Source organism: Nyctereutes procyonoides, unplaced genomic scaffold, assembly GCF_905146905.1.
Source record: "Nyctereutes procyonoides isolate TBG_1078 unplaced genomic scaffold, NYPRO_anot_genome, whole genome shotgun sequence".
In the NCBI taxonomy this organism is placed as follows: Eukaryota; Metazoa; Chordata; class Mammalia; order Carnivora; family Canidae; genus Nyctereutes; species Nyctereutes procyonoides.
This window is the reverse complement of record NW_026575033.1, coordinates 2106376-2130664: the sequence shown is the minus strand read 5'-3', so window position 1 is coordinate 2130664 and position 24289 is coordinate 2106376. Positions and strand designations below refer to the sequence as shown.

Genomic DNA, 24289 nt, shown 5'->3' with positions numbered 1-24289 from the left:
TTCCCTGACGGTCCCCTCCTCCAGCCTTTCTTTCTAAACTAGTTCAAAGTCTTCATTCCCAAGATTCTCCCTGCCTTGCCCCAGGCAGAACCACTCCCTCCTCACTCTCCTCCCCAGGGTCACCCTGTGGGTATTTGCACTCCTGTGTTCTCATTGCTTCTCCTCCAGGGTGGGAGCTCCTGGACAGAGGAGAACCAATTCACTTTACCCTCAAAACATGTCCCTTCATATAGTGAGTGCTACTAAACGTATTGAATTAATTGGAGTCTTGAATACTAATACCTCTTCTCCCGGCTTTGTGGCATAGCTGTTGGGAAGGAAAGAAGGCTCATTAGCTTGCCATCCTGAGGGGGACCTGACAGTAGCTTTCCGAAACCCAGCAAACAACTTCCCCAACTGCCAGAACTGCCCCGTTGCTATGGTTTCTCCCACCCACTAGGAGTACTTAGGTGAATGCTGATTGAAGAACAGAGCCTGGCTGGCCAAGGCCTTTTCAGGTCATTTTAAGAGGGAAGGAAGTTGGTGAAATGACAGAATGCCTTGAAATCATTCAGATGTCAGAGTGCAGTGAGAAAAACTCTAACATAAGAAATTAAATTAGTTGTGAAACCACAGCCAAAAATATTTTTTAGAGGTAATGTTATAGATCTCAGAGACTCCAACATTAACTAATCTCAGAAATTTGTGAAGAGGGCAGCCCAGGTGGCTCAGCGGCTTAGCACAACCTTCAGCCCAGGGCATGATCCTGGAGACCCGAGATCAAGTCCCATGTTGGGCTCCTGCATGGAGTCTGCTTGTTTGTGTCTCTGCCTCTCTCTCTCTCTCTGTTTCTCATGAATAAATAAAATGAAATCTTAAAAAAAAAAAAAAGGAAAAAAAAGAAACTTATGAAGATACCTGTTAGCCTAAATTATTTCTGGGTAGGATTCATTTTATAGACACAAATGATTTATTTTTAGCTTTTCTGCTAACATAACTTTTCAATTTATGGATTCAGGATTAATATGGTATTTTAGATTATAAGGTTTTTTTATTCATTTAAGTGAGATAGCAAGAGCACAAGTGGGAGGAGGGGCAGAGGGAGAGGGAGAAGCAGACACCCCATTGAGTGGGGAGCCTCACACAGGGCTCAATCCCAGGACCCCAGGATCATGACCTGAGCCAAAGGCAGCCGCTTAGCTGACAGAGCCACCCAGGCACCCCAGTATTTTAAATTATAATTAGTACTCAGCCATAAGTAATTGTTTCTTTATATATCATGTGACTCTTATTCATCTCATATTAACTGAGATTAGTTTTCCTATTCAAAACATATTAAGGGATTCCTGGGTGTCTCAGTGGTTGAGCATCTGCCTTTGGCTCAGGGCATAATCCCGGGGTCCTGGGATCAAGTACTGCATCAGGTTCCCCGCAGGGAGCCTGCTTCTCTCTCTGCCTCTGTCTCTGCCTCCCTCTGTGTCTCTCATGAATAAGTAAATAAAATCTTTAAAAAAGCATATTAATACAAGACAGTGTATACAAGACTGAGATCGTCCTGTTGATTGATAGTCAGTATCCAAATCTCCACGTTCAGGAAATGGAAGGCATATACTGAGAGAAGAATTGATCATTTGGGGTTGAACTTCAGCCCTAAAAGAGACCTATGAGTGGCCTTCTAGATTCTGCTCATAGAAGGGGGATGCCCAGCACTCATCAGGAACTAATATTTAGGTTCAGTGCTAATACCAAAGAGATGCTCTTAGTTCAAAATGTGCCACAATCTCTAATTTATTTTTAAGATGAGTGAGATTTGAAATTTTTATATTGTGCCTCCTCCCCAAACATGACTGTTCTAACAAATAGAAGATGTATAACCTTCATCAATTGGAGCTATCATTTATAAGGGTTAAGATCTTAAGTTTCGAGGGAGGGGCAAGATGAGGGAAGAGCAGGGTCCAAATCCACCTGTCCCCACCAAAAGTTATAGATAACTTCAAACCATCCTGAAAATTTACGAATTCGGCCTGAGATGTAAAGAGAGGACCGCAGGAATGTACAGTGAGAAGAGTTCACGCTTCTATCAGGTAGGAAGGAAGGTGGAAAACGGAAATAAGAACAAAAGGCCTCCGAGGGGGAGGGGCCCGCGAGGAGCGGGCTGAGGACGGGGGAGTGTCCCCAGGACAGGAGCGCCCCGTCCCGGAGGAGCAGGAGCTGCACCAAACCGTCCCGGGCGGGCGGGAAAGGGGCTGAGGAGTTGGAGCAGGACCAAGGAGAGCGGGGATGCCCTCAGGTTCCCGGGGACACTAACAGACACTGCGGAGCGCAGGATAGTGCTCGAGTCCCAAGGGCGCAGCGCGGCGGGCAGGTGGGGACCGACGGAGCAGTCGGAGGGGTCGGGAGAGCGGTCAGTGAGGGAGCTGCCCCCAGGGCGGGTGGAGCGCGAATCCAACAGCGCAGGCCCCGGAGCACAGGGAGCCGGGACCTGCCCAGGATCAGGGCCTCCCCCGGGTGGAAGAGGCCCGGGAGGGCCCGAGACAGACGAGGACGCTCCTGCACGAGCTGAGCAGATCAGCGGCCCGCCCCGGAGCTCTCCAGGACCTGCGGACGGTGAGCCTGTGAGCCCGGCCCATAGTTCTGCGGAGGCTGAATCAAGGCTGCCAGAGTTGCCATAGCAACTGCTGTGTTCCTCTGGGACTCACGGGTAAACAAACCCGCAGAGCCTGCAGCAGGCAGGAGCGATGCAGCTCCCCCATGTGCTAAACACGCTGAGGAATCAAGCGCAGCAGGCCCTCCCCAGAAGACAGCTAGATGGGGCCAGTTATACTCCCCCGTGTTCCATACAACTTGGTTTCTGGCCATTCTGCACTGAGCAAATGACTAGAAGGAAAACTCAAACTCAAAAAGAAAGAATCAGAAACAGCCTCTTTTCCACAGAGTTAACAAAATTCTGAATTAACGTCTATGTAAGAAGCCCAATTTCAGATGCACTATTCTACAGCTTACGGGTGGGCTCTAGAAAAGCAGTAAGGCCTCACGAGACTCATGACTGCAGTTTTTGATCAATCAGGCAGAAATTAAAAATCAATGAATGAGTGCAATCAAAACTTGAAGTCTAAACGGACGAGGGTTAACGAGGTGGAAGAACGAGTGAGTGACATAGAAGACAAGGTAATGCAAAGAGGGAAACTTGAGGAAAAAGAGATAAACAATTGAAGACATGATGACAGTTTAATGCATATAAAAAGAAAGCCTGAGAAGATAAACCTACGTTTAATTGGGGTTCCCGAGGGCGCCGACAGGGAAGAGGGCCAGTATAAGTATTTGAACAATCTACTGAAAACTTCCCATCTGGGAAGGGAACAGGCCATTCAGATCCAGGAAACTTAGAGAGTTCCCCCGCTAAAATCAATAAAAAACCGGTTCAACACCCTCGACATCTCATAGTGAAGCTTGCAAATTCCAAAAGATAAAGAGAGATCCTTAAAGCAGCAAGAGAAGAAGTCCCTGATTTCATGGAGGAATATTAGGGTAAAAGCAGACCTCTCCACAGAACTGGCAGGCCAAGAAAGGGCGTGGCTGGATATTATTCAGGGTCCTAAAGAGAAGTACATGCAACAATGAATTACTTTATCCAGCTAGGCTCTTCATTCAAAATGGAAGGAGAGATATAGAGTTCCTTGGGACAGGCAGGAATGAAAGATTTATGTGCACCTACAAACAGTCTGCAAGAAATTTTTAAGGGGGTATCTTAAAAACTCCCCACTTTATGATAGTTGTTCTAGTAATACTCTTGAAAAGTGGAATGGGCTTATTGAACCCCATCAAAAGGCGAAGGAGTGTCTGACTCGGATAAAAAAAGAACAGGAACCAACTTTGTTGCTGTCTACCAGAGGGAATCATTTGAGAACAGTAAGGACACCTAAAACCTAGAAAATAAAAGGTTTGGAGAACCATTTCCATAAGGGTTCTCAAAATTTTACCATAAAAACTACAGTACATTCTGAACGGAAATTGAGGATGACACAATGAGATGGAAAAATATTCCATGCTCTAGGGATTGGCAGAATGAATTTTTTGTGAAAATGTCAATGTTACCCAGGGCATTTGACAGGTATAATTGCAATCCCTATCAAAATTTCATGGACTTTCTTCAGAGACTTAGAATACAAATTTATTTTATGAATTTGTGTGGGAATCAGAAACGACCCAAACAGCCAGGGGAATTTTAAAAAAATGAAAACCTTATCTGGGGGGCATCGAATGCCAGATATTCAGGTTGTACTACATAGCTGTGTTCATCAGGCAGTGTGGGTACTGGGGGGGCACAAAAACAGGAAACATAGATCAGTGGAACAGAACAGGAACCCAGACGTGGACCTGAACTTTTTGTATAACTTAATACGCGATTTAAAGGAGGAAAGCGATCATGGAAGACAGTCTCTTCAATATATAAATGGGGCTGGGAAAATTGGGACACCACATGCAGAAGATGAAACTGGACCTCTCTCTTTGCACCATACACAAAAGATAAATCACAATGATGAAGATCTAAATGTGAGGACAAGATTCCATCAAAATCCAGTGGAGAACTCAGCAAACACCTTTTTGAATTGGCACAAGTAACGGTAGAGGACAAACGGTGTATGTTCTCATTCATTTGGGATATGAATAATTAGCGACAAGGGGAATATAAGGGAAGGGAGAAGAAATGTGTGAGAATATCAGTAAAGGGCGATAGAACATAAAGACTTCTAATCTGGTAAATGAACTAGGGGTGGTGGGAGGGGGAGGAGGGTCGGGGGGATGGGGGGTGATGGGGTGACGGGCAACTGGGGGGTACCACTTGACGGGATGGAGCAATGGGTTTTATTTCTGTATGTTGGTAAATTGAACACCAATAAAAATTAATTTATAAACAAAAAAAAAAAAAAAAAAAAAAAATGATCTTAAGTTTACCTGAAACAATCTGTCAAAATAGTGCTAAGTCCAGGAACAAAATAATAAGGACCAGATTAATATGGACTATAAACCACAAGTCCTCAAACACAAAGCCCAGGAACCTGTATTTCTAACATATTTCTTTGCTTTTTATACAGCCAGCCTTGGTCCAGGTTACCGCGGAGCAGGCAAATTTTTCAAATGTCAGTGGGCCTAAGAATCACCTGAAGTCACTTAGAATGTTTGTCCACAGAGGTTAATTTGGTCAGCCTTGGGAAGTAGGGGAATTGACATTCTAAGGTTTCCTTGGCTCTCCTTATTCTGATCTTCAGAAACACAGACACATGGCATTTCAAGCAGGCTCCTTGGAAATAGCTTTGTGTCCCTGAAACATTTCCACTCTGGAAATGCGTCTGTAAAGGGTGTGCTGTGTTCAGCCACAGAATGATAAAACTGTTGTATAAGTACTAGAGATTGATTGGCTTTTTGGCCCCTATGGACTCAAAACATGAATTTGTCCGTTCAGCAACTTGTTCCACACAGGGAAAGAGGAGAAGCTCAGGAGTCACACCTGTGTCAGTTGCCTTGCTCTGACGGGCCCTGAGCCTCCGCTCTCCCATGGTTAGTCAATTCTCCAGGCTACTAAGCAGCTCTCTCAAACACCCTGTGGTCACCTGTCATTCTCCTCACAAATAAAACCACATTAAAGACTTCTGATAAATTCTTTTCAGGATTTACTTTCTCTTTTTATCCTACTTAGCTTTCTCTTCCTTTGGTGCCGCAGGCCTCACTTCTTCTCCTGCCAGCTCCTTTGCTTTGTTTTCCTGTGGCTATCTTCTTTCTCTTTTCTTTCAGAATGTTCTCCCTTATCTTCCTTGATATAGACAAAAGGTCGGAAGCCAAGCCCATCACAAGGTGAGAGCCCAGTGTCCCAGTTTGCTCTGTGCCAGAGTGGCTGTACCTCTTGGATTTGCAGACAACCTTGGATATAGATCCAGGCAAGCCCTGAGGCTGAGTGTGATTATTTCAATGAAGGTAGTTGCTCAGATCACATCTTCCCTCTAAGGATGGAGGTAGGTAGATTTCTGGTTCTAGTTGTTTCTTCCTCCAATTCTTACTTTCTCCTTGATGCTGAATGGATCTCTTTAAATTGGAGATTCTAATTTCTCAAGTGTCTATTGCAAGCCAGGCACTGTGCTAGGCATCGTACATGATGCGATGTAAATTTTCATCTTACAGAAGAGGAAACGGGCATAGAGGGCTGAGGCATTTCACCTCAGGCCATGAAGTTGATACAGGAAAAAGCAAAGGTTCAAAATTGGGTGTCTCGGATACATTCCCCCATCGCAGTGCTGGGAGTGATGGAGAAATGGAGACAGAGTGGACACCAAGCCTCAGTTCTTCTGGAAAGGCATTTTCCAAGACCCTGTCTCAGTATCTGCCCTCACACACCACACACTGCTGTGCAAAGACCTGGTGGGAGGAAGGTGCACAATGGCAAGACTCAAAGTGACCTGCATGGTTTGACATAAACAAGAGCAATGGCTTTTTATTGTTAGTAAAATAACCACTGGATAAAAATAATGCTCAAACTACTGGGTATTTTCCCCAAGGATACAGATGTAGTGAAATGACAGGACACCTGCACCTCAATGTTCATAGCAGCAATGTCTACAATAGCCAGACTATAGAAGGAGCCAAGATGTCCTTCAACAGTTGAATGGATAGAGATGTGGTATACATATTCAGTGGAATATTACTCAGTCATCAGAAAGGATGAATACCTACCATTTGCTTTGACTTGGATGGAACTGAAGGGTATTAATGCTGAGTGAAATAAGTCAATCAGAGAATGACAGTCATCATATGGTTTCACTCAGATGTGGAATATAAGAAATAGTGAAAGGAACCATAAGGGAAGGGGGGGAACTGAGTGGGGAAAAATTAGAGAGGAAGACAAATGATGAGAGACTCCTAACTCTGGGAAACAAACAAAAGCTGCAGAAGGGGAGGAGGATGGGAGGATAGGGTAACTGAGTGAAAGGCACTGAGGATGGGGTAACTGAGTGAAGGGCACTTGATGGGATGAGCACTGGGTGATATACTATATATTGGCAAATTGAATTTAAATCAAAAAAATAAAATGATGCTCAAAAGACATTATCATTAAAAGCAGAATATACAAATATACATTTTATCAAAATAGCAATTATTTTTATTGAAGTTCATGATTCAATAAAAGACTTATACTAAGAAAAACTTAGAAGACTACCATAAATAAGTCTCACATAACAGATCATTTGAAGTAACAAAAATTTCTAAAATTTTGTCAAATGATATTTGTAAAAAACATTTAAAAAGTGTGATCCAAAATATTTAACATTATCTATAGTTTCAAATAACTAAGCAAGTAATTCTGGCTGAAGTAATGGTGGGTTGATTTATACAAGACAAACCCTACTGCTGAGAACACATAAAGAAATTGGACGATGTAAACAAACGTGTGAAAACCTCAGAGAACTACCAGAGTAGCAAAGACTCTAAGGACCAAGATCCAGGATCCCTGGGTGGCTCAATGGTTTGGCATCTGCCTTCGGCTCAGGGCGTGATCCTGGAGCCCCAGGATCGGGTCTTGCGTAGGGCTCCCTGCATGGAGCCTGCTGTCTCCCTCTGCCTGTGTCTCTGCCTCCCTGTGTGTCTCTCATGAGTGAATAAATAAAGTCTTTAAAAATAAACAAATAAATAAGAGCCAAGATCCTGGCCAGAGAAGACGAACAGGGAAGTGAACTATTTTAAACACAAGGCAATTTGCCAATTTGAAAAACACAAAACACAAAAACAAAATTGAGAGGCTGAATAGAATCTCTGGCAATGTTATGGGGCTGGAAGAATGAAAATTGAATTTGGGGGCCCATCAGAATACAGGCTTTCATAAATATCCCACTCTTTCAGTATGGACCCCCAAAGGGCTTACTAGAAGTAAAAACAACCTGAAATCAGACAACACTCACCAAGACTAAAGCCACACTTGAATCAGACCAGTCTTTGGTTGGATCGATGGTACCACACTTACCATAACTACTTTCCAGAAGCAAAAATAAGTGATATCCAGATGAAGTTAACATCACACTGAGGTTCTAAATTCCACATTCAGATTTATCTTCCTATCAGCCACCATAGGTTCACTTACTACTCACAGTGCTGATCTTGAATTCTCTCTTCATTTCTAGCACTCTGGAACCTCCATGTCTTCATTTCTTTCATTTAGTTATTTAGTACAGTTTTTAAATAATATGTTGAGAATTATTATATCTGAAGGGGGAAGAGGAAACTTCTAGAATAGGTCCTACTGATAGGTTGCCAGAAGTCCGAATCACCTTTTACTTCAGTTACCAAATCTCTTTAAATTCAAAATACATATTTCTTAAAAAGTCTTTGAGACTTTTTGATGTCCACCTCAAATGCATTTTTATCTCTACTTTCCTTTTCTCTATGTTATTATTTCTTAATATTTCTGTGATAAATGAAATAAAACTCAAAATTACCAATTTTTCTACTTGTTACAAGGTTTTACTTTTTTTAAGATTTTTAAAATTTATTTATTCATGATAGACATAGAGAGAGAGAGGAGAGACACAGGCAGAGGGAGAAGCAGGCTCCATGCTGGGAGCCCAACACAGGACTCAACCCCAGGACTCCAGGATCATGCCCTGAGCCAAAGGCAGGTGCCAAACCGCTGAGCCACCCAGGGATCTCCTATACTTGTTACAAGATTTTAGAAAACATCTGGAGGAAGGGATTAGTACTGAACTCTAACCAACATTTCAGGAAGCTTCCCCCCATGTACTTCTTTCCCACAACCTCATACAACCATCCCTCTATGACACCTTAATTTAAATTTTGGGCCAGTAGTTCGTGAGTTAAAAATAAAAGACAAAGAGAATTAAAGAGAATAAAACACCTTTTCTAAAAAATAAAAGTTTTAGGAATTGGTCAATGAGAAAAATCCTCCATCAGGCACTTCACATAATATATTTAATGTAAATTTTATGAACTCAAAACCCAACCATGCTGGCACCCTGATCCTGGACTTTCAGCCTCCATAGTTACAAAACTGAGAAAAAAAAATTGTTTTTTAAGCCACTCAGTCTATGGTATTTTGTTATGGCAGCCCAAACTGATGAAGATAAAAAGTTTATTTACTTTATTAATATTTTCAAAGAACTAAACTTTAGCTTTGTTTAATTTTCTGTATTATTTGTTTTCTTCTTTTCAAAGATTTTATTTATTTATTTGAAAGAAAGCACAAAAGAGAGAGGGAGGGAGAGACGCAGATCCCCCACTGAGGAGAGAGCCCGATGTGGGCCTTGATTCCAGGACCCCAAAACCATGACCCATGTGAAAGCCAGATACCCAACTGACTGAGCCACCTCTCTATTATTTTTTCTCTAATTCATTGACTTCTTATTATTTTTTCCTTCCTCTACTTACATTGTTTCATTTTTTTCTTTTTCTCAAGCTTCTTAGGTAGAAATGTAGATAATTGATTTTAAACTTCTTTTTCTAATATATATATATATATATATATATATATATATATATACACTTAAAGTAAAAATTTATCTCTTAGCACTGCTTCAGGTGCATCCTGCAAATTTTGATGTTTTTCTTTTTCATTCATTTTATTTATTTGAAAGGTCTTTTATGACTTCTTCCTTTACCTATTAATGTGTTGTTTAATTTCCAAATATTTGGTATAGAAAATACCAAATATGGATAGATACATAGGTAGATAGATAAATAGATAATTTAATTCTGCAAAGGTCAGAAAATATACTCTTATTTTTATTCTTTGAAATTTATTGAGACATATTTCATAGTTCAGTATGTTTTCTCTCAGCAAACATTCATGTGCACTTGAAAAAAATGTATATTATGCAATTGCTGGGCATAGTGTTTTATAAAGATAAATGAGGTCAAGTTGGTTGATAGTATTCTTTTGATCTTCCATATCTTTGTTGATTTTTATGTAATGTTCTATCAACTGCCCAGTTATTCTATTAATATGGATTTGACATTTCTCTCTTGGGTGCTTTCAGTTTTGCCTTATGTTTTTTAGAATTCTTTTATTTAGTGCATACACATTTAGGATTGATGTCTTCTTGATGAAATTATTCCTTTGCCATTTGTCTCTTTAATTCTGGTAATCTCCTTGTTTTGAGGTATACGTTGAGCTATAGTCACTCTAGCTTCCCTACAATTTGGGTTTGCTTTGAATATATTTTTTACATCCTTCCACCATTCAACCTACTTGTGAATCTGCTTCTATTGACTGTTTTTCTTCTCCTGATTATGGGTCTCAGTTTCCTGTTTCTTCACATGCCTTATAATTTTTTACTCAATGCTGATTTTGCACATAAAAGAATTTCCAGGGGTGTTTTGTTTTTGTTTTTCCAGTGAGTGTAAGCCTTTTTCTCTAAAAAGTGGCTAGAATGAGGATTTGATCATTCAGATTTCATCAAGAGTCAAATTGATCTGGCACTGAGTGTTAATTAAATTGAGCATACCTCTGATATCTGATAAAACAAGGACATTTCACTTTGCCATGCAGCCCAACCTCAGTTTCCTACACATCCACTATGGAGTGGCTAGTCTCTTCTGTCTTGTCATTGTTCGAGCTAGGAGGAGATTGAGACACAGACATCATATAGTCTTGGCTCATTTTGAGTCCAACTCTAGCACTACTCCAAAATTCAAACACTAATATTATGTAATTCTCTGTTTTCCAGCCTTGCCTACATTGACACTTTGCAGTAACACTGGGGACAGGGGGAGAGGGAAGGGAGGAGAAGGTTGATTGTTACGCCAAGCCATTTATTTTTGCATTTGAGACACTTCTAAATTCCAATCTATCTGCCAGCCCATACTGTTACTAGTATCTTGACTGTTTTTCCTCAACTCTATAAAGCTTCTTCGTCTATAAGAGGCCTGCTTCTCCACAAACCAGGAGTTTTCCTCCAGATATGAAAGCAGTTGTGGTTCTCTGCTCACCATCATTTCCTATAAGTCAGTTCAACAAAGTTTAATCTGCCCATTGTTCTCTGACAGTTGCCATAGACTTTCATTTTAGTAGATTTTTTGTTATTGTTACCATAGGAATAATGGTATTGTATATTCTCTATTCTATTTGGAAACAGAAGTCATAATGCTGTTTGTAATAGCAAAAGATTGAAAACAATCTAAATGGTTATTATTAAATCATTTTTAATTAAATTATTATGTAATCATATAAGGAATACTATGAAGCTATGGGAAAGAATGAGGAAACTCTTATTTGTATAAAATGATTCCCATGATATATTGAGAAAAGCAAAGTGTAAAATAGGGTGTACAATGCTCCACCTTTTGCATAAAAGAAGGGGAAAAAGTTATCTGTATTCATATAGATTTAAGTCACATATAGATCCATATCACATTCATATATATAAATTCTGAAAAGACACAAAATAAATTAGTAAAAAATGGTTAACTCATTGTTTTTTAAATGTCTTGATTCTTTTTTTTTTTTAAGATTTTATGTATTTGAGAGAGAACAGAGAGCACAAGTGGGGAGTGAGGGTGGAGAGATGGACAGAGGGAGAGGGAAAAGCAGACCCCCTGATGCCCAATGCCGGGCTTGATCCCAGGACCCCAGGATCATGACCTGACTTGAAGGCAGATGCTTAACCAACTGAGTGACCCAGGCTCCCCACATATCTCGATTCTTAAGACTCAGTTTTCACATCTGTAGAATGAGATTAAAAATACTTTCCTCAAAGAGTTATGCAATAAAATAAACATAAACATTTGGGTTACTTCAGGATATCAAATTCTAGATAAATAATACAAATAACCTTTGCTTTGTATTATTTCCACAGATTGTTTCATTTCTGTTTATGTGTTTTTGTGTGTCCATTATACACTCAATTTAGTGATTCAGATATGTTACATTTGCAAAGGCCTATTTTTTTCCTTTGATAAATTATAAGTAGAGATTGTGTCTTTCCAAGGTCCATTTACCTAATAACCTACATGCAATATCACATAGCCTATAAGAAAAAAAAAAAAGAATGTTTCCTATCACATGGTGATTGAGATGATGATGCTAAGAATCTCCAGACTGACTAATACCATCTCCACTAATGGACTAATGGTACACAGTACACACCAGAGCCTGCATATCACTAGAGAAGAGCCCAGTACTCTAAATTCCTCACCATCACTGATTTGTTTCAAAGACATTACAGAAAACATAAAAGACATGATGTCTATTGCCTTCTCTTTCCCAGAGCACAATAGTTCAATACATACTTTTAACATTAAAACCCCCATCTGGTTCTTTAAATACATAACCCATTTAAAAGATTAATCCACAGACCTGTGTGGCTCAATCGGTTAAGCATTCGACTCTTGATTTCAGCTCAGGTCATGATCTCAGAGTCGTAAGATGAGGCTAAACAGGAAGTCTGCTTCCTCTCCTTCTCTCTCTCTCTGCCTCCCTACCTTGTGCTCATGTACTTTATTTTTCTCTTTCTAAAATAAATAAATAAATAAATATTTTTTTAAAAAGCTGATCCATGACTTTTGAGCATACTAGACATTAAAGCATTATACATATCTTTTTTTAGATAAGTAATTTTGTTAAGTTAGTAAAAGACTAACCAAATGTTGCTCTTGTTTCTCAACCATCCCACAAACTCAACATACTCAGATTGGAGAGGTGCATTCACACGGCATACTCAGATAGGAAAGAGACTGGAACGAGGTCATCTTTTTTTTTTTTTTTAATATTTTTTTATTTATTTATGATAGTCACAGAGAGAGAGAGAGAGAGAGAGGCAGAGACACAGGCAGAGGGAGAAGCAGGCTCCATGCACCGGGAGCCCGACGTGGGATTCGATCCCGGGTCTCCAGGATCGCGCCCTGGGCCAAAGGCAGGCGCCAAACCGCTGCGCCACCCAGGGATCCCGGAACGAGGTCATCTACCAGCCTGAACTATACAGTTCTTAAGCAAACCAACCACCAGTAACTCTCGCCTGCTGGGAGTTTCTGGGATCACTGGGCTGCGAGCTCAAATAAGGCCCAGCAGAGCTAGGAGGCTGCTCTTAGGGCCCTTTGTACCAACACAACTTCACCTGGGCCACAGTTATTTGTTTCTTGCCCTGGAAATAGAATAGAGAAGTGACTTTCCAACTTTCTGTGACAGGGATCTATAGCAACAAGTACATTTTACAATGGATCCAGTACACATGTGGCTATGTGAGTATGAAAACAGGAAATATCTCATGAAACCCTTACTAAGAGCAATTCATTCTGATATTTGCTATTCTGTCCTATTTCACTTAATTGGTGGGGGGGGGGTTGCTGGATTTATTTTCCAGGACAAGCAACACTAGACTAGAAGAAAAGATATCCATTTTCCCTCCACTATCTTCCAAGTATGTATATTCTACAAAAACTTCCTGACAAATCTTCCCAGTGCCATCTACTGTACCCTCTGGGTATTGCAAGTGCCTTTTTTTTTCTGGCACAGAAATTTAAGCATGAGATTAAATCAGAGAACTCTACACATCAATATGTGCTTCTTCCTCCAAAGTAGAAATGGCTCTGAAACAGCTTAATAAGTTTAGATTAATATCTAGCACACAAGCCCAGTTCTGAATTTTAAGACCAAAGGCTTCATATCCAATTCCAGAAGAGGGTCTTTCCATGTCTGAGAACATTTTCCTGATCGGGACATCAGGAGCAAAACTGACCATGGAGTCAGTGGTTTCCAGAGAGTGACAAATTTAGATTCAGGACATTCTAGACTAGCATTTCATAGCAAGCTGCTGTGACCTACCAAATACAATATAAGCAAGGACTGTCTCTATAGTCCCTTGTCAAACCTATGCCTGTATTTTTTTTTTTTTTATGAAGCAGCTCATGAGTATTTACTCTACCTTAGTCCAAAAGCTCTTTAAGTGATAGATAACACAACGTTGTTGTAACACAAACTAAAATGTAGATATCTCTTTTGTTCCTTTGGGAATGATGGAGAATTTCCATTTTGACAAATCACCACAGCTTACAGAATGTGATTTTTATATTCACTAGATGTAAATTTTCTCTACCAGTTTGCCTGGGGAGTTATAGTTTTCCACTCATTTCTGACCAACATATGCTTTTGATACGAATACAATTGGAAGTATCTTTGTAATTTCTCCACTGTCTGCTTAAATAATCATAAAAGAGCTACACAGATATTTTTGCAAGTAAGAACATATGTTCACCCAGTAAAACCAATTCCTTGCCATTCAGACACATCCAGCAACATGAATTTCTCCCCAGATATTTTACATGTGAATATAAGAACAGAATGAGGAAAACAGAAAGGCCTATTATAGTTTTAGTCACAACTCAAAAGCTGAAATTTTCATAAGATGCCTTTAATTTGAAAGTGAGGAAGAACAATTAAATTATTGAAGTCTGAGGTCTTTTCTCTGTTTTTAACTCTTTGGATGTAACAACTGATTTTTTTCCCTAAGTGATTTGACATTAAAAATTTTCAGGATACATAAATGAGGGTGTCAGGCAATGATGCAGAGACAAATCATTTGCAATAGTGTTCTCCTGAAATAATTATTCACAAAAATTTAAAACGCTCACAGTGGGACCACTCTTGCTTTTAATTTATATTATTATACATAAGCTGTTATTAATTATCCAGAAATGCCAAGAAGATTCATTATATCTTCAGTTTCCAACTGCAATTTTGAAGAAGGCTGAACTTTCTGGATTTTTTGCCAATTATTAATATGATTAATATTTCACAATAAAGTCAAGAAAGTAGGTGCAGGCCAGTGGCTAATGGCTCTAATAACTAATAGCTAAGAGACATTCAATGATTCTAACTCACTCTTAAACTGCCAAAGGTTAGGTCAGAGGCTCCATTCTCACACAAGACTCTTCATGTCTTGAAATATTTTCTTCTATCTTCTACATATTATTTGTGAGTTAGAAATTTAACAGAGACATTTTTATGTACATTCAGATCATCCTTCCCAGAGGGAATCCAAGAGGCTGCCCCATTAGGCAGCTGGCAAGCAATCATCCATTAAAATATGTTAAGAAATATCATTTTTCTCACCCTGATTTCTTACACAAGAGCAACTTTGTTCTTTCTGATTTATAAAACAGCTGTCAAATTGAAATACCACATAGCTTTAAATATTATAATTTCACCTTTATAACCTTACAACTGCATCACTTTAAATACCTGCAAAAACATTCAACTCAATTATAAACACCTGGGATTGATTTGTCTGTTTGCTACTAACCATGTACATAAAAACATTAGTCATATGTATCTTTGACATTCCAAAGTGATAAGGTGTGGCTATAACAGCTCCTCATCAGTTAATCATCAATAGCTACTCGATAAGCGTATAATTTTCCCGGGAATTGCTTCATTCAAGACCAACTCAGAAGACATCAGAGTCTTCTTCCACATGGCTTTTCTTGGGAATTGTTTCATTCGAGACCAACTCAGAAGACACCAGAGCTTTTTCCACAAAGCTTTTCCTGGGAATTGTTTCATTCGAGACCAACTCAGAAGACATCAGAGTTTTTTCACATGGCTTTTCCTGGGAATTGTTTCATTCGAGACCAACTCAGAAGACATCACAGAGTTTTTTCCATAAAGCTGAGTCAAGGGCAGCCTGGGTGCCTCAGCAGTTTAGCGCCGCCTTCAGCCCAGGGCGCGATCCTGGAGAACCGGGATCCCACATACGGCTCCCTGCATGGGGCCTGCTTCTCCCTCTGCCTTGTCTCTGTACCTCTCTCTCTCTCTCTCTCTCTCTCTCTCTTTCTCTCTCTCTCATGAGTAAATAAATAAAATCTCTAAAAAAAAATAAAGCTGAGTCAAAAAGTATTCTCTATACTGTTCAGTGTTTACAAGTTAGTAAGACAAAGTTCTGTGGTGCTGTGAAGGTTAGAGCAGAGGGCAGAGCTTTCTCTGGGAGCTGGAATGTTCAAAGACGAAGACATGTGAAAACAGGGCCACAAAATTAAGGCTTATGTTCAATGTTTACCTTTAACAAAATAATGCTTTTAACCAAAAGGAAAAAAGTCAGTAACATGATTATGCTACACCATTCATAAAATGATTATAGGATTTATAAAAATATTAATTTGTGGAATGATCTGCTAATTGTATGTATGTTTAAGTTCATGTGGAAATAACTTCAAATACCCAAACTTGAGACCTTTTTTCCATCTTACCTCTTCTTCTCCTCCCCCTTTATTCTGGAGGACACAAAAACATGTATTTAAGATTTTCTGTCTTGGAAGAATCCAAGCCTGACAAGGAAGAAAACACTAACACACAGAAAAACAACACAAATCACAGAAACAGAATAGAATTGGGTTAAGACTTAAGAGCGGCAGAAGTCTCACCATATAGCCCCAAATAGGAGCAACTGTGATATACAATTAGCCCCATACTAATTATACAAATCAGGAGAATAAGTCAGGAAAACAAGGAAAAGGAAGTTGAACAGAAACCTATAATCAGGAGATAGACACTAAAACCTAAGGTGAAATTTTTCAATATGGGAAAGTGAGTCAACTTTCAATCTCTAAACCATCTTTACCAGCAAGCTTCCTACAGTGATTCTAGATCCTTCCTTCATTCCAGCCTGAACAGAGTTCTAGCAGATTCCTAATCTGCGCTGCCACTGCTGCCCCCAGCAAAACTGAAGAAAGGGCCACCTGCCAGCTCCCCACCGTCCACCCGGAGACAACTCCCACCTCAAGTGATGGGTACTCAGACCCAAGAGGCTCCTCTGCTCCACTCCGCTTTGCCTTGTCATTTCCAAAACGCTGATTCAGCACATCTCTGCGATGGGCTATGTAAGGGCTTTTGGCAGCTCTTGGGGTTTTGTTTCTTCATGAACAGACACTCCCTCCTAGACTAAGACTTTAGAGCCGGAAGGCCGGGTAGTAACCACAGGAAAACATTCACATTCTCCCAAACAAGAAGGGCCCAAGTTGGCCCATAGCAGTGGCACACCAGTTTTACAAGGAAAAGTCAATGCTTTGACGCTAATGGTGGCAATCATGGGAAATCCATTTCTGAGGCTAGGTCTGTTCTGTCAGGATGAATCATCATCTTTGCTTAACATAAAACTGACCTAAGTAAAGGTGAGCATGGGAGCAAGCATGCCTACTCTTCCACATGGGCTGCTCTTTGCAGAAATCATGAACCAAGTTTCCTGAGCAGGTAACAGCTGCTGAGGCTTGACATTTTCCCCAACCTGGCCTGGCCTGGCCTGCTCTAGCAGATTCTCTATCCAGTTGCTCTATGAATATCCACTCTCTGTCATTTGTATCTCAAGACATCAAAATATCCAACCAAATGTAGACCATGAGACCTCATAATCTGAGACCAAGGTTCCAGAGGAACTGAGCAGTCCGGGATCTCCTCCAGAGAACTTGTTAATGCTCCCCTTTCATGGTGTGTGTGTGTGTGTGTGCGGGAGAAGGAGGGGCCACTGGACTTCATTCATACTCTTTCTTTCCTTTCTGAATAATCTGAGTCTCCCCCACCCCAAACTGAGTAGCCGCCTTGCGATTTCCAACTGCCGAAGGGAGGAGGAAGCAGGCCCAAGTGGAGCGCCCTCTGCTAGGGCGCAGACGGCTGGACACCCACATCCAGGGCACACGGAGAGGACCGTGCCAGCCTTGGCAAGAGAAAACCTGTCTCCCCCACCACCTCCAACCCTAGCTCTTGGCATATTGTCAAAAGTGGTCGAATATGAAAGGGAATTCAAGGAGGCGTTGGTCGAGTTTGCCTGTGAGATTTTAGGGGGAGAATGTAGCAGGGATTTGGCCGACCCCAGTGGCGCCACCTGCTCGCCCACTCTGAGCCCAAATTCCAAGGACGACCGAAGGGACCCTGAGCCCCCGCAGCGCAGCAGAGAGCCTCGCAAAGAACTGGGCCTCCCCGGCCTGAACCGAAGTCTTCAAATCGTTGGGAGCGCCTGTTTTCTGATACTTAAGAATATATAGATGAAAGCAGATCTATAAATACAATAGTACTCTTGAACTAGTCCGAGTGGAAATAACAGTAACAGCGACAATCATCCTTTAACCCCGCCCATCCCCAAGACGCGGGGAGCCGGGGCTGGGGCTTGGCATCCTCCTCGAGTCACTAGGCTCGGCCTCCCGCTGCTCTGAGCCGGCGCGGAGGGGCTGGGGGGCCGAGGGGCCCTGCACCTCCGGGACCTCGAGGGGCGATCGAGAGATCCCGGTCCCGGGGAAGCTCCGGCCCCCGGGGAGGCCCTGCGGCCCCGCCCGCAACCCTGGGGGCGGCCGAGCGGCGAGGAGCCGCCCCCTCCGTGACTTTCTAAATAGCTTCAGGGAAGAGGCGGAGTGTGGGATGCGGTTAAAAGGCGTCGCGGGAGCCAGCAGGTGTTGAGACCCGGACGCCCGGCGCTCTCCGCTCTCCGGACCCGCAGCCAGTCGGCGGCGCAGCAGCCGCAGCGAGCGCGGAGGCGGCCCCGCAGCCCCAGCCCGGACCCCGCGGGAGCGCCCCGCCCCGCCCCGCCGCCCCGCAGCCCCGCAGCCCCGCACAGGTGAGGCGCGCCCGACTCTCGGGGCCCCGGGACCCTGCGCCGGGAGACCCGGGACCTCGGCTGGGCTGGGGCGCCTGGCGGCGACCCGGTGCACGGAGGCCCCTGCGCCGTCCTTGTCCCGGGCAGTGGCGACGGCGGACCTGGGGAGGAGGGCGGGGGGCGAGAGCGAGCTTCGGGAAGAGTTTCCTCGGCCGAGTTCTGAAATTGGAATCGGGCTGCTCCGGCCGGATTTGCGGGGCGCGGGGTGGGAGAGCGGGGACGTGGTAACAGGAACCGGAGCCGGCGGCCGAGGCCGGGGCCGGGGCCGGGGCCGGGGCCGGGGCCGGGGGCGGGGGCGGGGGGCGGGGAGCAAGCGCACCGGGCGGGACGCGGTGGGGCCTGGGGTGCTGGACCGTCCGTGATACTCCCCCGGGAAACTCGCACAGCCGCCCCCGGCGGTAGGTGCAGCCGCCAGGGCTGCTTAGCGACTGCAGCTCGGTTCAGACTGACAACTCCGTGCGGTTGGTGAAGCAGGAAGCTTCACAGGAGGGAGCTGACCTTTACCTCCTCGCACCGGCGAGGGCGGCGGAGGAGGCGGAGGCGCGCCAGGAAGCCGAGCCCTCTGCCCGCTGAGCCCGACGCCCGGGACGCAGCCTAAGCCGAGTCAGGAGTTCGGTTGCTTCTCGTTTTCCTAAACAGTCAAGAACGTTGGTCTCCAGGTGGACTTTCCAGCTGGAAGGAAAGTTTTAGGACCTTTGTTGCCAATGAGGTCGTTTGCCACTGAGAAACCTGTTCCTTAGGATGGTGTCGCGGGCCCCCAGCGTCCCCTCAGTGGGGGATATTAACCAACACGGCGTGTGCCTTCCAGTTCCCTGACGTCCAGGCCCAGGGTACCAGGACCGCTTACTGTGATACTGTGACTGTCTTGGGATGTTGGGGCAACCGTGTCCCCCTTAGCTGTTTGAGTCTCTTTCAGAACTAGCACCAAATCAGGCCAGTTAGAGACCCCGGGAGGGGATGGGAGCTCCTGGGCAGAAGTCAGCCTTCCTAACAGGATAAGGACTAAGAAGAAGTTAAGGGGTAAGGAATTTTCTTTTGCCATTTCTGTAACCTGGTGATCCACCCAGTGCCTTCCCTGAAGAGCAGAACCAGCTCCTCCGCTCACTTCTGGCCACACTCCAAACAGTGACAGGGTGGTGTGGGCCAGGTAGGAGCCTCCCTGCTGCCCATCTGCCAGGTCAAGAAAGGCTCCCTGGGTGTCCTGAATACTGAGAACGATTCCTTACTGCTTGGTTGGTCCATCTTGACCTATTACCCCATCTCATCAAATTTTAATTTGCTCGTCTTCCTGAAAGGATCTTTAAAACAGGTAGTTTTAAGCCAAGAGCTTTAAACACACACACACACACACACACACACACACACACACACACAATATACGGTTTATTTCGAACTGTCTTTTTCTCAACTGCTGGTGATCCGTCGGGCTTACAGAAGAGTGTGTGATCTTTGACCCATGCAGGAGCAAAGGCATAAGCCCCACCCCCTAGATTTTTAGCCAGATGTATTGATTTAAACCACCTACAGTTTATTTCACTGAGTTCTGCTTTCCAGTTCAGAAGTGCCAATGAGGACCTGGACTGTCTAATTTCATAAAATTGTTTGGCTGAAAGATGAATTTGGGTTCTCCTAAGGACCTCCCAGAGAGTTTGTGTCTAAAAAGTCGGGGTTGAATGGAGACTTAAGCCCCGTTTCTTCCAGTTGATGTGTCTCTTCGTCAAGCAGAGTAGGGCTGTTTCTCTATCATATTTCAGTCTTCTGTAGGCTTCCTGTGACTCTTCTCCATGTCTCTCCTGCCTCCTCTGGCCCCGGTGGCACTGGGTGGCTTCAGCTGGACTTGGTGCGCCCCAAGATGAGGTGCAGTGATGAAAGGTGTTCGTTCCAACCCTGCTTAGGAAGTCCATCAGGATACAGGACCCAACTAGCTCAAAAGGAGGAGAGCATTTAAAGTAAAAGAAGGATTCACTATCAGCTTAGAAGGGGTGGAAAGCCGATTACTCACCAGAATTGTGGAGAGGTGGAATCTTGTTTACAGAGGGGTTGATTGAGACAGACGGGGTGTAACTCTGAATAAATGAAGACACTTCATATCCAAGGATGAAGAGAAGGCCACTGTCTCACGGAATATTGATCCACAGGCTTCTCCAAATCCCTTTTCAATGAGTAGTACATTAACCCAGCAGACTTTGGTTTTGAACTTCAATACATTGACTCATCTGGTAGGGCCAGTGAGGAGGGAACCACTGAATTACATTTTCTGTCATTTTTAATGTGCCTCTTTAGAAACACTTCTAAATTAAAGCCAGAGCCCACAATAAAAAGGCACAGTTACAACAATTACCCAAAAGTAATTAGTACCTCAGTACTAACCGAGCAATCAGTCCTGGCATGGCAGTGAGGACCTCCAATCCACACATGAAAAGGATGCAAAGATCCATGCACAGTGGCTTTGCTTCCAACCTGCTCCTTTTTATATAGAAAAAGGAGGGATCCCTGGGTGGCGCAGCGGTTTGGCGCCTGCCTTTGGCCCAGGGCGTGATCCTGGAGACCCGGGATCGAATCCCACATCGGGCTCCCAGTGCATGGAGCCTGCTTCTCCCTCTGCCTGTGTCTCTGCCCCTCTCTCTCTCTCTCTCTCTCTCTCTCTCTCTCTCTCTCTCTGTGACTATCATAAATAAATAAAAAATTTAAAAAGAAAAAGGAAGTGACACCTTTTGTGAAATTTTAACTTGGGAGTACCTTCAATGTAAACTCGCCCATCAGTACCAGTAATTTCACTGCTACATCCCAAGTCCGTGAAAGTGAACGGAGGTATTTGTAAGGAAAGTGGCTCTGCAGGGAGAAGACCCATTGGCCTCCAAGGCAAGGCTGGCCTCAGCTACTGTCATCCCCAGTGGTACCATCCAGACCTTGAGGCTAACGGGCAGATGCAACAGCTGAGTGCAAATCGGGTGCGGAGTAACTCAGGCTGAGTCTGCAGACAGCACAGAGAGTCGGGTCAGCACTAATTAGGGCCTTTAAGTTAGTGAGGGCTTTTGCTTGTGGTACTCCTCCCCCACCCCCAGAATCTTTATTATGTGCTAAGCATTGGTGAATTATTCAGGTGAATAAGCTACTCTTTATTCAAGAATGCATGCAAACATGTTCCAGGTGGTTTGGGAACTATACATCTAATCTTATAGCAAACTAGGTTGGTTTTGTTTTCACCTTTTTTGGTGAGGTTATGTAAGAGTTGGTATTTGCTCAAGGAGAGATTTGAGTGCTCACTTACCTGGGACTCAGAGAAACCTTCCGAATTCTGTCCTGACAGAATTGAAATTGAACTGTGTTCACTTTGCCTTTTCTAGCACAGTCCGCCCAGAGGAGAAGATGGATTGGAGCACACTGCAGACTATTTTGGGGGGTGTCAATAAACACTCCACCAGTATTGGGAAAATCTGGCTCACAGTCCTCTTCATTTTTCGCATTATGATCCTCGTTGTAGCTGCAAAGGAAGTGTGGGGAGATGAGCAAGCTGATTTTGTCTGCAACACACTACAGCCTGGCTGCAAAAATGTGTGCTATGACCACTACTTCCCCATCTCTCACATCCGACTCTGGGCTCTTCAGCTGATCTTTGTGTCTACCCCCGCTCTCCTGGTGGCTATGCATGTTGCCTACCGGAGACACGAGAAGAAAAGGAAGTTCATTAAAGGAGAGATAAAGAGTGAATTTAAAGACATCGAAGAGATCAAAAGCCAGAAGGTCCGTATCGAAGGGTCACTGTGGTGGACGTACACCAGCAGCATTTTCTTCCGGGTCATCTTTGAGGCAGTCTTCATGTACGTCTTCTATGTCATGTATGACGGCTTCTCCATGCAGCGTTTGGTGAAGTGCAACGCGTGGCCTTGTCCCAACACAGTGGACTGCTTTGTATCCAGGCCCACGGAAAAGACCGTCTTCACAGTTTTCATGATCGCGGTGTCTGGAATTTGCATACTGCTAAATGTCACTGAATTGTGCTATTTGCTAATTAGATATTGTTCTGGAAAGTCAAAAAAACCAGTTTAACACATTACCCAGCTAGTGGATAAAAAGAGAGGGTGAAAAGGATGAGGCACAGGTGCTTTGCTACCAAGGCATGGTCACCAGCATTTCCCAAGATCAAGATTCTTAAACACAACCATTTGAAACTGTTCTAGATCTAAGTGAAACTCCAGATGCCTCCAAGAGAGCTTTACTCTCCTAAAGCTTGAAAACAAAGGCATAATTCTATGCCTATACTGATTTTTACTATAATTAGTTCTAGTGAAGCCCAGGGCTAGGACGGGTTGCGGGTGTAAGGACTCTCCAATTTTAAATAAAGGACATCAGCATTTGTTTCTCTTTCTTTGAGGAAAGGAGAGAAACTCCAAGCTCTAAAGAGGACACTGAGAAGGTTGGGTTGGTCCCCTTAGGATTCCCTTTGTCATTTTCCCTGAATTAAAGGTGAACATAGAGATTCTTGATTCTTTCATTTACTTGGGAAGTTTTAGTATCTAACAATGGGCAGGGTTATCTAATGCTTCAAACACTTGTCACACTTTTTTTAAGCGAAAACTTTAAAGTGGGATATGTTCTTTTGATCTGCAAGATGTTCTGAAACCATTAGATGTTCCTCCTGTTTCAAAGGCTCAGATTATTATATATAAATGGTGTGCAATGAGATACCATCATTGAATTTAAAACACGGTTTTTCGGTTACGAATAATTTGCAGTGCCATGTGAAGCTATTTGCTGTACTAGTTGTGGTATGTGTCACATGAAAGCATTCCAGCCTCTCACATGTGAAACTCCCCAAAAGTACCGAGTGATGGCTTATAATGGCAAAGGGCCTCCTGTCAAAAATTTAGGTTTAATTGGTTTAATTTTGCATAAGAAATATGGGCCGGATAGACCACCAACTACTACCAACTACAGGCTGGCTCAAGACCCCGTCTTTCCTGTACGGTATTTACCTTTTCCAGGACTGTGGTAAATGGTAGGAATACTGATTTAAGGAGCTTGCTTGGGAATATTTTATTGCCACAGTACAATTTAATGGTGCAGAACAAAATGGAGGGGAGGGTAAGTGACCATTTTTAAAGAACAGATGGAAAGACTAGACTCTAAATTCTGATGATTAAAAATGAGTTTTCATCTACTTCCAAAGTTTTGTTTTCTTCCCTCTTCAGCATCCAGCTTTCTTAAATGAAGATAGAATTGATAGATATTTGTTTTTAAATAGAAACTAGAGTTTAGATAAATATTTAGCAGGACAAATTGAACTCTAATATTTTCATTGTGCTTGACATGGTTTCCAAAAAATGGTACTCAGCATACTTTAATGAGGGTAAATGTTTTCCTGTTGCCAATAATAGCATTGTAAAAACATTTTGTAATAATAAATAATAGCTTTAATTACATGCTTGTAAGTAAAATAATTTTGTAATATCTCAAATGTCATTTAAAATATTAAAATATAATTAATTCATAAGGTAGCTATTTAAAATCTATTACAGTTTTTAATAGAAGAACAAAATTTAATTTCATCTATAGCCAGTTTTGTATGTTCCTATTTTATATTTCATAACAACAAATGGGTAAGTTATGAGGCATCTGTCCACCATTCTGGGATTCTTCTGCCCAATTACAGAAAAGCCTCTCTTACTAGAAAGTTT

General features: G+C 42.8%; 1 protein-coding gene across 1 annotated transcript; it reads left to right on the top strand.

Annotated features, from left to right (window-relative positions):
• Window positions 1-18440: 18440 nt before the first annotated feature.
• Window positions 18441-24032, top strand: GJB2 (gap junction protein beta 2). Its single transcript, XM_055317410.1, has 2 exons — window positions 18441-18572; window positions 21959-24032. Exon 2 carries the CDS (start codon window positions 21981-21983, stop codon window positions 22659-22661), a length of 681 nt encoding a protein of 226 aa, XP_055173385.1. The 5' UTR covers window positions 18441-18572; window positions 21959-21980; the 3' UTR covers window positions 22662-24032.
• Window positions 24033-24289: the final 257 nt, after the last annotated feature.

What these genes read in the sequence shown, in the direction of transcription:
- GJB2 (XM_055317410.1), top strand. Translation starts at nt 21,981, where the DNA reads ATGGATTGGAGCACACTGCAGACTATTTTGGGGGGTGTCAATAAACAC.